The sequence below is a fragment of the Lampetra fluviatilis genome, chromosome 32 (assembly GCF_964198595.1).
Source record: "Lampetra fluviatilis chromosome 32, kcLamFluv1.1, whole genome shotgun sequence".
NCBI classification, from domain to species: domain Eukaryota; kingdom Metazoa; phylum Chordata; class Hyperoartia; order Petromyzontiformes; family Petromyzontidae; genus Lampetra; species Lampetra fluviatilis.
The window spans coordinates 6345461-6358123 of NC_136306.1; the positions used below are offsets into that span (position 1 = coordinate 6345461).

Below are 12663 nucleotides of genomic sequence, written 5' to 3' on the forward strand. Positions count from 1 at the left end.
ACGTTGCGATCCCGGACGCACGCGGCGTTCAATTTCCTTGGCACTCGCTCGGATGTGGACACGGAGGTTGCGGGGAGATGGACACATCGCGATTTTTGCCAGGAGCGATTTTAGTTTCACAGCTGACCGCCCAGCCGTGGGACACGGCTTAAGAGGCAGCTCAAGGGATTCTGACGTTCATTCAGCGCATCGTGATAGCCTCATGCTATAGGGCTCCAAGAAAACTATTTTTTTTTTATTTCACCAGTTAAGGCCCACTGAGCTATAAAGATTTTTTTTCAGAAGCGACCTGGCCACAAATGATAGCTCAACGAAGCAGCCTATCACGTGCACATTTATAACAGCCAAATGCTCTAAATGCACGTTGATTTTAAACGTGGAGGGGAAAAAACCGGAGGACCTGCAGAAAAATCCATGCGACCACGGGGAGAACACGCAAACTCCATGATACAGGCATCAGGGTCGGGATCGATTCGCACGCCGGTCCTGCTGGAAGCTGTGGGAGCACCCACACTTTACCCCACACTCCCCGTGACCTGCCGGTCAACTTAAGGTGGGGGGGGGGAGGGATTTGAGAAACTCTCACCGTCGTTTCAAATGCCGCGCTGGGAGAGATGGAATCGAAGGTGCGACTTCCGGATCGCTCACTCGACATGCGTGCCGAGCAAACGGCGAGGAGCGATGGGATCGTAGCCAAGTGGCATATCGGATGAAGGGGCTGTCAGGTCAACGTGGATGGCATCGCGATCGCCGCGTCTCTCACACTGAGAGAGGGACGGGGCCAGCGATCGGAGCGATGCCGTATGGATCCGTTGAGGTCGAGAGGGTCAGCGGGTTAATTGGGTCATCGAATCGTGCGGCCACGGGTCGCCGGTGGGTCGCGAGATGATGGAGTCCGGCGCGCGTGCGGTGATCGATTTGTTGGCGGGGAGTTAAGCGGCTCTGCGAATACGCAAACTCCGCAGCCAGCGTCAGGGACCGCGGCTCGCGGAGAAAAACATTGGAAGAGAGAATGTTTTGTTACGTTTTTTATTTTTTACTTCATGCTCTGTCAAAAGCATAAATCAATTTCGCTACGGAGCAATATCCAGTAACATATGTCGCCGCCGTTATATTTGTTTTATATGTTTTATTCAACTTGCCCGAAATTGCCTACGGCTCTCCCGCCCGTTGCCCTTTTCACAACGGATGTGAATTCTCCGGCGTGCTTCTGAGAATCTTTTGACTTAGCGAGACGTTTTCATCAACATTCCCTCCCTCCTCCCCCCCCCTCTAATTATTTTACGGCAATAAATAATTTACAGCTCCTTTGTGAGCTGCCGCTCCTGATGCTGCTGCTGCTGCTGCTGCTACATGGAACGCCTCTCCCCCTCCCCCCATGCCGTGTCACGTAACGAGGGTTTGTTTCAACGTACTTCGCCGCGACGGCATTGGTGAGGACCGGTTAAGATATCGCTCGCCGCTGACGATATAGCCGTGAGCGGGAATCGAACTCGGGTCGCCGCGTGCGTGGCCCACCGTGCTGAACCATTGGCGGCGCCACTGCACCCTCATCAAACTCAGGATACAGGCTTGTGCACCGCCGCTTTGCTAATCCACTGTCTGGATGATGAGGGCCTCCCCACACTGTGCCGGTTGTGAGGGTTAATTTGACCATACTTCACCATGATAGTTTCAAGTCGGTGAGGTGAGGAGGACCGGGGGGGGGGGGGGCGGAAGAGTGCGGTAGTGCGGCAAGGGGTGATTCAGATGTCACTCGTCACTGATGTCAGCCACGGCCATGCATCGAACCCAGGTCACCGGGTTTACAGTGCATTAACCATCACGTTATCGCTCATCATATACAAAGACAAATGTCGCCCGTGTAGCCTTTAACCGACTGTTGGGGCAAGTGCTGTTAACGAGCAGCACCTATGGGGGCCGGCACAGCACACGAGGGGGTGGGTGGCCAGCATCGCGCCCAGCCGCCTTTGTCTCCCAAGTGGCGATGTTTACACATCGCATTAGGTACTCATTTATAGCTGAGTCAACCTAGGGGGAGGCCCAGGGCCGGTTCAGATAATCCTCACTGACGTTGACCACGAGCGGGAATCGAACTCGCTGGGTTCACAGCGCCAGTGCGACAGCCGCAGCATCACACGCCCCACTAACCAAAGCGACCTTAGTTTGATTCCCCATCGCGGCTCACGTCAGCGGCGTGTGAAACGGCCCTGAGGCTTCCCCCTAAATTGACTAGGCGTTGCGTGATCATTTCACGTACCGTAGCGGCTTGGCAGCGAGCGTGTCAGCGAGAGGTGCGCCAGGTGGCACGTGGGCAGCTGCTTTGGTACCAGCGCCACCACTGAGCCGTCCAGAATCTGGTTGGGGAAGAGATAACAAAAACATTCGCCGTTGTGTGGCTGATTTTTGGGATTAAATCGAGTGATGCGATCGTCGCAACCGAGTGTCGAAATTTTGGACGATCCGAAGGAAAAAAAAAACGTGAACAGAAAACACGTGTTTTTTTTTTCGGAATGATTTTCTTCGTGCAGTGACGTCTTCGTATATTACATCACTTTTTCGCTCTCCCCACCAAGAGTGGTGGCACGTGACGTCACGCTGATTTTGTCTAACCGAGTGAGAACTCCAGGGATGGTGTGTAGTTTGCGAAATACGAGTGCAATTATTGTTCCATAATGTAAACGGTCCAAAAACACAAACAACAAAAGATCCGAAACTGTACTTGAAAAAACACTAATCCTGAGATATTTAAATGTCAAACTCATGTTTGTGCAGCACTTCAATCCGATTATCACGGTTGGCTACGTACGGTGCGATAGATGTTCGACGTACATGCATACAATCTCCCACGTGTGAGCCACTTCCACGCCCCCATCCCCAGCTCCCCCACCCCTCTTCTGTTTATCAACATAAAAAAAACAGCGGCCAACGCTGCGATATTCCACCCGTAGGCTCTGCGATTCGGTAAGCGCACGACCCGTAATGCCGGGCAGTGTGTTCGCTGTCGGAAGTGTGCCACGCTCGGGCAACGTGAATAAATAAAATGTATAAAAAAAAAACCCATGAAACTCATCCTTAATACATAGGGACATACATACATTTGGGAATGTTTCCATAGAGAAAGAATGTTGGTAAGTATTCACGTGAAATAGAAACATAGTGTTATCACGCTTCTTCTGCTATGTGGCAGATGTATCATCGATAAAAGACGGCAGCCGCTCCTTGCGCACCTGCACATTTGAAAAGCCGGGGAGCTTTATTCATTATGCCGCTTCTCTCCTCGAGGGCACAAGAACAAGTGAAACGGACCGAAGGAGAACGACGCTGCTCATTTGGTCGACAGCTGCAACAATCGTGGTGACGCGTACGATGGGTGGAAAGGCTCTCATCACGACGTGCGTGCGTTTGCGTGCGTGTGTGTGTCTTTGTGACGACGGGCAAGGCTGCGTTGGCTGGGTCACGTAGCCCACATGCCCAGCCACCGATTGCCAAAGCAGCTTCTGTTTGGTCGGATAGAGGGGAGTAAGCGAGCGCGGCACGAGCAAAGAAAAGAGATGGACTGATGTTGTGCAGGAGGATGTGGAGCTGATTGGACTTGCCGAAGACCGGTAGCAGCGGTGTCAAGTTCGGCCTCTATGGAGGAGGCTCATGCTACTGGGCAGTTGGAGGTAGCCGCCCTCCAACAACAACGGAGGGCAGAGGAGGGACCGCTCACAACAAGAAGCAGAGTGCCGGGCAGCTAAAACGCAGTGAGTTGGCACAGTAGGGGGTACAGCTGGTGCATCTGTCAGTCATCTCACTCACGTGGCCTCAAAGTGCACCTGGCCTGGCACAGGCGCTGTGGTGACATCACCGCCACTCAGTGGCGAAGGGAGACTGTTGTTGTTAACGGTGACAGAAGCGGTAAAACCCAGGCAATGCAATGCTGCTCTTGCTTGTAAAACGTAATTCCGTACGGACTGGCGGGTAGGAGTGAAGTGCCTATTAAGCGACCGCAGGGATGAGCGGGGGATCAGTCGCTTCACGAGTTCTAGGTTCGTGACAATTGGTTCGCCGGTCACGTGCGGCGGTGCAGGAAGTGGAGACGCCGCCTCACCTGGTAATGAGCCAGGGTGTTGCACCTCTTCCAGTCGTTTTCGATTTTCGTCGTCAGGTCTTCGTCCTGCAGGATGACCCGCGCCATCCTGCCGGGCCGCCACTCTGCCGCAGAAAACCAACATCGAGGAACACATTTATTTTTATTTTACCAGGTAAGGCCCACCTGGCTACACAGCTCTTTTTCAGAAACGACCTGGGCACAAATGATGGCTTATCAAAGTGGCTTATCGCGTAGAAATTTATAGAGCAACCAAATACTTTAAATGGGTGATGTTGATCATACATGCGTAGGCAAAAACAAGAGGACCCGGAAAAAAAATCTACGTGACCATGGGGGGAGAAAAAAAGAACATGCAAACTCCATGTATACAGCAGGCATCAGGGTCGGGATCGAACCCACGACCTCCTGTATACCAGACGAGGTGGTTAACATCTCGCCACCGCGGCGCCCAAAGGTGATGCCCATATTAATTGTGCTCAGTGACCTTGTTTTTCGTACTCGGTGTGTCCCACCGGCTATATCGCCCGAGTCTCTCGATTATTTTTTTTGCAGGAGGGTCCTGCCAGGTTGTTGCAGCAGGGAGGGGGGGGGGCAACAATTTTTGCCGTTTATGGTCTGTTCTCCTATAACGCCGCGTGTTGTTTTCATAACGCAAATTGGCTATAACGCCATTAATGTTTTTTATAACGTGGATGCCAATTAGATATAACGCGATCGAGTGGACGGAACCACGTCGCGCGAGTGGAGCGTGTGCTGCTGTGGCTATCGCACTCGCACGGTGAACCCAGCGAGTTCAATTCCCGCTCACGACCAACGTCGGTGAGGATTATCTGAACCGGCCCTGGGCCTCCCCCTAGGTCGACTGAGCCATAAATAATGCGGTCTTCCTCAGGGACGCAACTACTACCGCATTATAGAAAAACAGACTGTGTTCCTATCGAATGATTTATCGGCGTCAATATATATTTTTTAAGTTGGAAAATACAGACCGTGTCGCCGGCACACGATGGCCTACTCTTGCAAATGACATAGCGGGGACTGGACCTTTAACGTCCACGGTACAGCGGACGGGGCTTCGCATTTCTACGGCGAGTACAGCGGGCAGCATTTACCAGGGCGTCTGCTGGAACGGGAAACCGTGAACGTTGCGGCAAACGCACTCATAATCGTGGGCCACGTCATTGGTGAGCCAAAAAAAAATGGAACGAAAATTCAAGGTGCGCTTCGACAGCCGCGGAGCGGGACACATTAGCGATTACGAGACGGAGAGAGAGGAGCACGCAGATGAGATCACGTGCGCAGGTTAACAACACAACGCAAGCCGTTAATGGGTGCGCCCGCGTGTGCGCGCCGCACGAGCGTTGCATCATGCGCGTGCGCGTTTCCTACGCGGCCGCCTGTTAGAAGCGTCAATTTTCCCTGGCCCGAGGCGAAGCGAGAGAGAGAGAGAGATTGCTAAAGCACAGATCTCCCTGTCCCCACCACCACCGCTTCCCCTGCCCCCTCTGTGCTGCCCAAGGCCAAGATAAACTGATGCGCACATTCAGCCCCAGCCACCACACACGTGGGCGAAGGGTGTGGGGTCGGTGGGTGAGTGGGTAGATAGATTGGTGAGTGGGTGGACTGTTGTGTAGGTGGATGAGTCAGTATGTTGGCGGTGTAGGTAGTGTGGTGAATACGTGGGTGGGTATGTTCGTAGGGGGGCGGGTCACCACATCGTGCGCTTTCAGATGCACTTCTGCGGCCATTTCCTTCCGATATTAGGAAGGCACTGCATTTATGCACTTTAAAATCATCATCATCTAGACTGAAAACGAATTTCCTTAGAATTGCTTTTGTGTTTTGTTAGTCGTCCATCCCACGCACCTTGGATTAGCACGGTTGGCTATATACGGTGGGATATAAGTTGAACATTCATACATAGCGTCAGCAGTTAGGTGAGTAAATGTGTAGCTCGGTGAATGGGTGTGTATGTGGTTGGGTGGGGAATAGGCAGTTTGGTGGGCAAATGGGAGGGTGTGTGGGTGCGTGAGTGGTTAGGTAGATATGTAGGTGGGTGGCTGGCTCGCTGAGTAAATAGGTTATCAGGCCGGCTGGTCGGCAGGCATGTGCGAGGGTTGGTGGCTGACTGACTGATGTGAATGTGGTATGGATGGGTAGGCAGTTGGGCGAATAGGTAGTTAGGTGTGTAAATGGTTAGTTGGGTGAATGGGTGGGTACGTGGGTGGGTGAGAGGATGGGTAGTTTGGGTGTCGGTAGTTGATGGCTGACTGCGCCGTATGCATGAGTGTATGTGAACTTCTTTCACACCGTACGTAGCCAACCGCGATTTTCGGAGGTGCGGGGGAAGGACAATAAACTAAACACAAAAAGCAGTTCAAAAACAAGTGAGTATTCAATCGAGGTGATTCAAAGTGCACAGCTCCAGTGGCGTCCTAACATCGGAAAGGAAGAGCGTTCCGGACAGGCTGCAGAAGCGCATCTGGAAAGCGCGCGATGCGGCGACCGTTTTTGTTCGATGGCCAGCCAATAGCCGCGTCCGCGGTGCCGAGTTGGGAGCGACAGGGGGGGGGGGGGGGGTGGTGGTAGGGGGGGAGCGTGGACGTTTGTGGCCACCCCTCTGACCCAAGTCGAGGTCGGAGGCGCGGGGCCGCAGCGAGTAGGGCACGTTCTTGTAGGCCGCGTCCAGGAGCTTCTCCTTGACCTGGGTGATGGCGTCGCAGTTGAGCACCTTCACCGGAACCTCGGGGCCCTTCTCGCTCTCCGGGTTCACCAAGTTCAGGGTCTGTGCGCCGCACACACACACGCGTACACACACACACACGTGTACACACACACGTGTACACACACACACGTGTACACACACACACGTGTACACACACGCGTGTACACACAAAGACAAGGATTCTCCCCACCCCCCCCTCCCGTTGTATAGCCTTGAACAGACTGTTGGGGCAAGTGCTGCTAGCGAGCACCTATGAAGGCCGACACGGTACACCAGGAGGTGAGTGGCCAGAACCACGCCCGGTCGCCTTTGTCTCCCCAATGGCGATGTGTACACACTGCACCAGGTACTTATTTTGAGGCTGAGTCGACCTAGGGGAGATAATCGTCACCGGTGTTGGCCATGAGCGAGACTCGAAGTCAGGTGCAGGGCAATAACCGCTACAACATCCGCTTCGCAAAAATGCAACACACACACAATTATGCGCACACAACTAAATCATACGGTTTTTTTTGCCGATGCTACCTTGGCAGTGGTGCACGAGCACAATAAGCAAAACAAAAACTCAACACATTCGTCAATAACGCCGTGGGCTTATTGCAAAAACATATAACGCAGGCGATGCTTTAGAGCGCCGTAATGTAAAGCTGCAGACTTACCGGGCCACTCAATCTCTCTGGCCTATCTTCGTGCAATGATGAAGTGCCATTGCCCCAAACATCATGTATTATTGACACGCACAGCCGCGAGATACCCACTGGAGCCTGAAGCCGGCTCCACACCTGGAGTGATCGATCGAGCCAACAAATCGCGCTCGAAATTGCGCAACTTAATCGTCGCTCGCGTGTACCGCACGCGCAAGCCGGTTGCACGCAACTACCACCGGGCGGCACGGAACCACCCGTTGGGCAAGTGCTGTTGGTGAGCGCCTATTAAGGCTACCGGGGAATGCTCGTAGTGCTGGTGTGCACGTCTGTCTCCCCCAGCGCAGCCGTTGACACCACGGCTCAGCAGTGGCTGGGTGTGTGCGCGGTGCGGCTCTGCGGTGAGCTGCTCACCAGCGTGCGGTACTCCAGCTGCTGGCGGATGAGCTTGTCCTCGCTGAGCGAGTATCGCGCCTCCCCGCTCACCGTGTCGATCGGACCTTTCTCCATCTGCTGCTTGATGGCACAGTACAGCTTGAAGAGGGGCTCGCCCGCTCGTTCCTGATACGAGGGCATCGTCGGTGGGTTGGTCAGTGGGTCGGTCAGTCGGTGGGTCAGACAGCGGGTCAGTGGGTCGGTCGGTCAATCGGTGAGTGGGTCAGTTGGTTGGATTGGTTGGTCGGTCAGTTCGTTTGTCAGTCGGTGAGTCGGTTGGGTCGATTGGTTTGTTTGATCAGTCGGTCGCAGGTTTGGCGGTCGGTCGGTTAGTTGGTAAGTTTGTGGGTTTGTCGGTTGGTTAGTTCATGATTAGTTCAGTTGGTTGGGCAATTTGGTGGGTCGGTCAGTTATTTGTGCAAATGAGAGGACGGGGGTGACAAGCAACGAGGTGCGAGGGCAGAAACATGAAGCGGGGAAAGGGAGGAGGCAATGACGACACGGGCATCAGCACCTTGGAGAGCGTCACAGCGTTCCACAGTCCACGGACCGGCGAGGCATGTGCGGCACACTCGGTCTGCTGAAGATGGTAGTGATGGGGTGATGACGGCGATGATAACATTCGTCTGACAATGCGATCACACCGTTCTAGAAATAGTGCCATTCCACGATCGGTGCTCTCACTCGGAGAATGTTTAAACATTGCTTAATTTACCTACGCGAGACTTGTAGATCAATCAGTGCGTGTACTATGTGTGTACTGCGTGTGTATCAGTGGGTGTACTGTGTGCACGCAGACCTACAATAGCACTCACATGGGAGCAGCAGGCGCGGCTGAATGATTACATATCTCGTAAATATATAACCGAGCTTTATTGTGTTGTGTCTGCCGCGAAAAGTAGTGATGATCTTGATATATCAACCGACTGATCTTCATCACTCTGCCAGTGGCTCAACGCATTAGGATCTCGTCTTCCTCTCAGCATGATAACATCCAGTTATTATTGTCGAATTAAGCCGGTACACAGCGGATGAACAAATCACCCAGAAATGCTCCTGAGCTCGTTAGATCTCTGGAAAGTGAAGAAATGCTCAGCCTGGATGGGCAACCGCCATGCACAAGCTGCACCGGGTTCTACCTGGTGAGCAGCAGGGCACATTGCAGGAAAAGCTATTGTTGTACTGTATTTCCATTGTTGTACTGTATTTCCATTGTTGTACTGTATTTCCATTGTTGTACTGTATTTCCAGTGTTGTACTATATTTCTATTGGTGTACTGTATTCCCATTGTTGTACTATATTTCTATTGTTGTACTGTTTTTCCATTGTTATACTGTATTTTCATTGTTGTACTGTATTTCCATTGTTGTACTATATTTCTATTGTTGTACTATATTTCCATTGTTATACTGTATTTCCAGTGTTGTACTATATTTCTATTGTTGTACTGTTTTTACATTGTTTTACTGTATTTTCATTGTTGTGCAGTATTTTCATTGTTGTGCTGTATTTCCACTGTTGTACCGTATTTCTATGCTCCCTGCCTTTGCACAACCGGCACCGGCGAGCACAGTGAAGTACAGTCAAATTACCACCTCGACCCGCACGGAGCTGGGGAGAGCACTTCATCGCGCCGTGAATTTACACAAGTTTCAGGGTAAAAGTGGAAATTTGTCGAAGATACCTGTGACCTGGGTCACGATAAATGACAAAATCAAAACAAAGTACTGCAATGAAGCGAAGAGAAATGAGAGCAATTTACACGTGCAGATTGCAGCTGAAGACGAACCCACCTTGAGAAACTTGTGGAGTAGAAAGGTGAACCAGTTGGTCAACATTTTCTCTGCAACCGACTCGGTCCTGTTCGCAAGGGAGACATCGACTCGGTTAGCACAATGCTCGGCATATTCGTCATTATTATTGTTTAAAACGGAAACGTGAACAGTCGGCTGACGTTTCGGGCAATGGACCCACTTCAGAGCCAAGAGAAAGAGAGAGAAAACAAGAGGGCAGGGAGATCGAAGGGCTTGTCATTGGGAGGCCACGTTTTCACGCCGTTGGGGCGTTCGTTAGATCTGTCGTGACACCGAGCCTGACCTTGCCAGAGGCCTTTTACGATGCGATGTGGAGCATGGACACTCATGGTTGGCACAACGGGCCCTCGTTTCCTGCGCATATCTGATGATGATGCTGATAATGCTGAGGCCCGGAGAAAACTGGGACATTTGAAGAAAGTGGCCAAGCAAACGTGTTTGTATGAACACACAGCAAGCACACTCTCACACATCCCGCAACCTTGATTATCATGCTAGGCAATGTACGGTGCCAAAGAAGTTTAACATACATTTTTTTACGAGACAAATTTTTTTTATTTTACCAGGTACGGCCCACTGAGCGATGTAGCTCTTTCTCAGAAGCAACCCCGGCCACGAATGATAGCCCAACGAAGCTGCTTAGCGCGCGGAAATGTATCGCAGCTAAATACTCTCAACATACGTTGATTCAAAATTTTGGAGGAAAACCCGAAGGATTCGGGAGAAAAATATCCACGTGACCACGGGGAGAGAGAGACATGCAAACTCCACATATACAGCAGGCATGGTCAGGATCGGGATCAGGATCGAACCCACGATCTCCTGTGTACCGGGCGAGGTGGTTAGCATCTCGCCACCGACAACCTCAACAGGCCACAGCTGCAACACACTCATTAGAGAGACGATCGTGTATGCACAACATTTTGCTTTACGAGAATATTTTGTCCGAGATAGCTGGGCGGTTCATAACAATAATAATTTACACTTGTAAAGGCGCATTTCATTCACACATCCCAATGCACCCATGCATGGAAAGCAGGGAATAAACATAACCTTGAGGGTAAACGGGCAGAACTAGGCGAGAGCACAGGCCAGTTTAAGGAGGTGAGTTTTCATGACAGGCTCAAATAAAGCAAACGACTCTGTCTTATTAGCAAAGCACTCCAAAGCTTGGTTGCATCACTGGCAAAAGCCCGATCACCGCAGGAAATGAGCCTTGACCTCGGAGTCCTAAGAAGAAGACGATCCCAAGATATCCGGGACCTCGTTTGTGTATAAAGATGGATCAATTGCTGTAAATATCACGGGGCTTATCCATTGAGTGCCTTGTTGGTGATCAGCAGCAGGATCTTATAGTCCACTCGATACTGGACTGGTAGCCAATGTAAAATAAAAAGACAGCCGGTGTGGTGATGCGCTCACACCACTCCAGCAGCTGCATTCTGAACAAGCTGGAGTCTACACCCAGCGCCCAGAGGTTGCAAACGGGTTTTGATTCCTTATCCGTACCCGTACCCGGCCGCACCAGGGTCGCAAACGGGTACCCGTACCCGGCCGTACCCGTACCCTACCCGTATCCGGCCGGGTATTGGGTAGGGTACGGGTATCGGGAACCTGATTGCGACCTCTGGGACGAAGCCATGTTGCAGGCGCGGGTGGGTTGATTCTAGGAACTTGAATTGTGAGAAGAGACAAGACGTTGGGAAATGAGTGACAAACGGTTACTCACCAGTGACTCACGGTCTACTCGTACCCGTACCCGGCCACACCAGGGTCGCAAACGGGTACCCGTACCCGGCCGGGTACGGGTAGCCGGGTATCGGGTAGGGTACGGGTATCGGGTACCCGATTGCGACCTCTGCCAGCGCCTCACTTGGAATCCTGAGTTACTCAAGGACAAAGCCGCCGATGTCACGGCAGCCTCCTCGGCAACGCTCGCTTCGTACCCTCTGCCACAACCAGCAGCTGCTGTACGGCCGACAAGCAGCGACCTCCACTATCTGACCTGACAGTCTCATCCCACCACCATCTGCTCCAAGGCTACTCAGTTGAACATATACAAGGCAATCATCGCCCCTCCCCCTCGACTGTGAACACTTGGCAGAGCCCTCCACGAGACGAGGTCAGGCTTTCCTGGGTAAAGAAGCAGAATAAAAATAAAATAAGTCTTCCTGTTAGTTGCCGGACTCGTGGGCTCAGGGGTTAAGGTCGAGATATTGAACGGGGACCGCTGAGATCCCGTGTTTCCATTTCGGTTGGCTACGTAAGGTTCACCACACACACACATACATCCTGCGATTAAGCGGGGTTCTCAAGTGTGAGTGAGTTCATTGTCGCAGCCCAAACACCGGAATTACTGCTGGGAGAAAGAAAAAAAAACCCAAATCCATTAATTGGGTTTTCCCACTTAATTCCAGCCCTGACAATAAAAACTATCGAATTGGCTGCCACGCATCAGGAATTTCTGTCTTTAGCTTGAGACATTTGGAAAAGGGGCACTGCCCCCCATCCCAGTGTGGTGTGGATAAGAGGTCACAGGTGTTTTGGCCAGCAGTGATTAAACCGAGTTCTCAAATGCAGCCAGTTGATGGTCTCTGCCCATCCACCAATGACTGCAGTAAAAAAAAAACTAAATCACAATTTGCTATTCGGTTTTTCACTTAAGTGCTTACCACAAATGAACCACAATGCCATGCTGATCTCGTCAAGGACCGTAAGCCATCACGCGAACTCTGGTCATCTTCGCAGCGGCTTTTGGCTGCTAGTCATGGGACAAAGACGGTCACCGCTTCGCGCGCTTTCAAATACCATTCTCCGGCCGTCTGGAATGCTCTTCCTTCCGATATTGGGAAGCCACTGGAGCTATGCACTTTTAAATCTGTATTTGAAACTCATTTCTCTCGAACAGTTTTTTGTGTATTTAGTTTGTTGTGCTTACCCCGCAC

The 12663-nt window shown here is 51.8% G+C and overlaps 1 protein-coding gene across 4 annotated transcripts in view; it reads right to left on the reverse strand.

Annotated features, from left to right (window-relative positions):
- The window catches only part of LOC144943686 (plexin-A2-like), a 295017-nt gene that overhangs the window by 13888 nt on the left and 268466 nt on the right, over positions 1-12663 (reverse strand). For all 4 annotated transcript variants that reach the window (XM_078871418.1, XM_078871419.1, XM_078871417.1 and 1 more), the window contains exons 25-29: positions 9698-9764; positions 7883-8029; positions 6725-6884; positions 4097-4200; positions 2261-2357 (exon numbers count right to left, since the gene is read on the reverse strand). In XM_078871418.1, coding sequence (XP_078727544.1) covers positions 2261-2357; positions 4097-4200; positions 6725-6884; positions 7883-8029; positions 9698-9764 — 575 coding nt within the window. The remainder of the gene's footprint in view (positions 1-2260; positions 2358-4096; positions 4201-6724; positions 6885-7882; positions 8030-9697; positions 9765-12663) is intronic.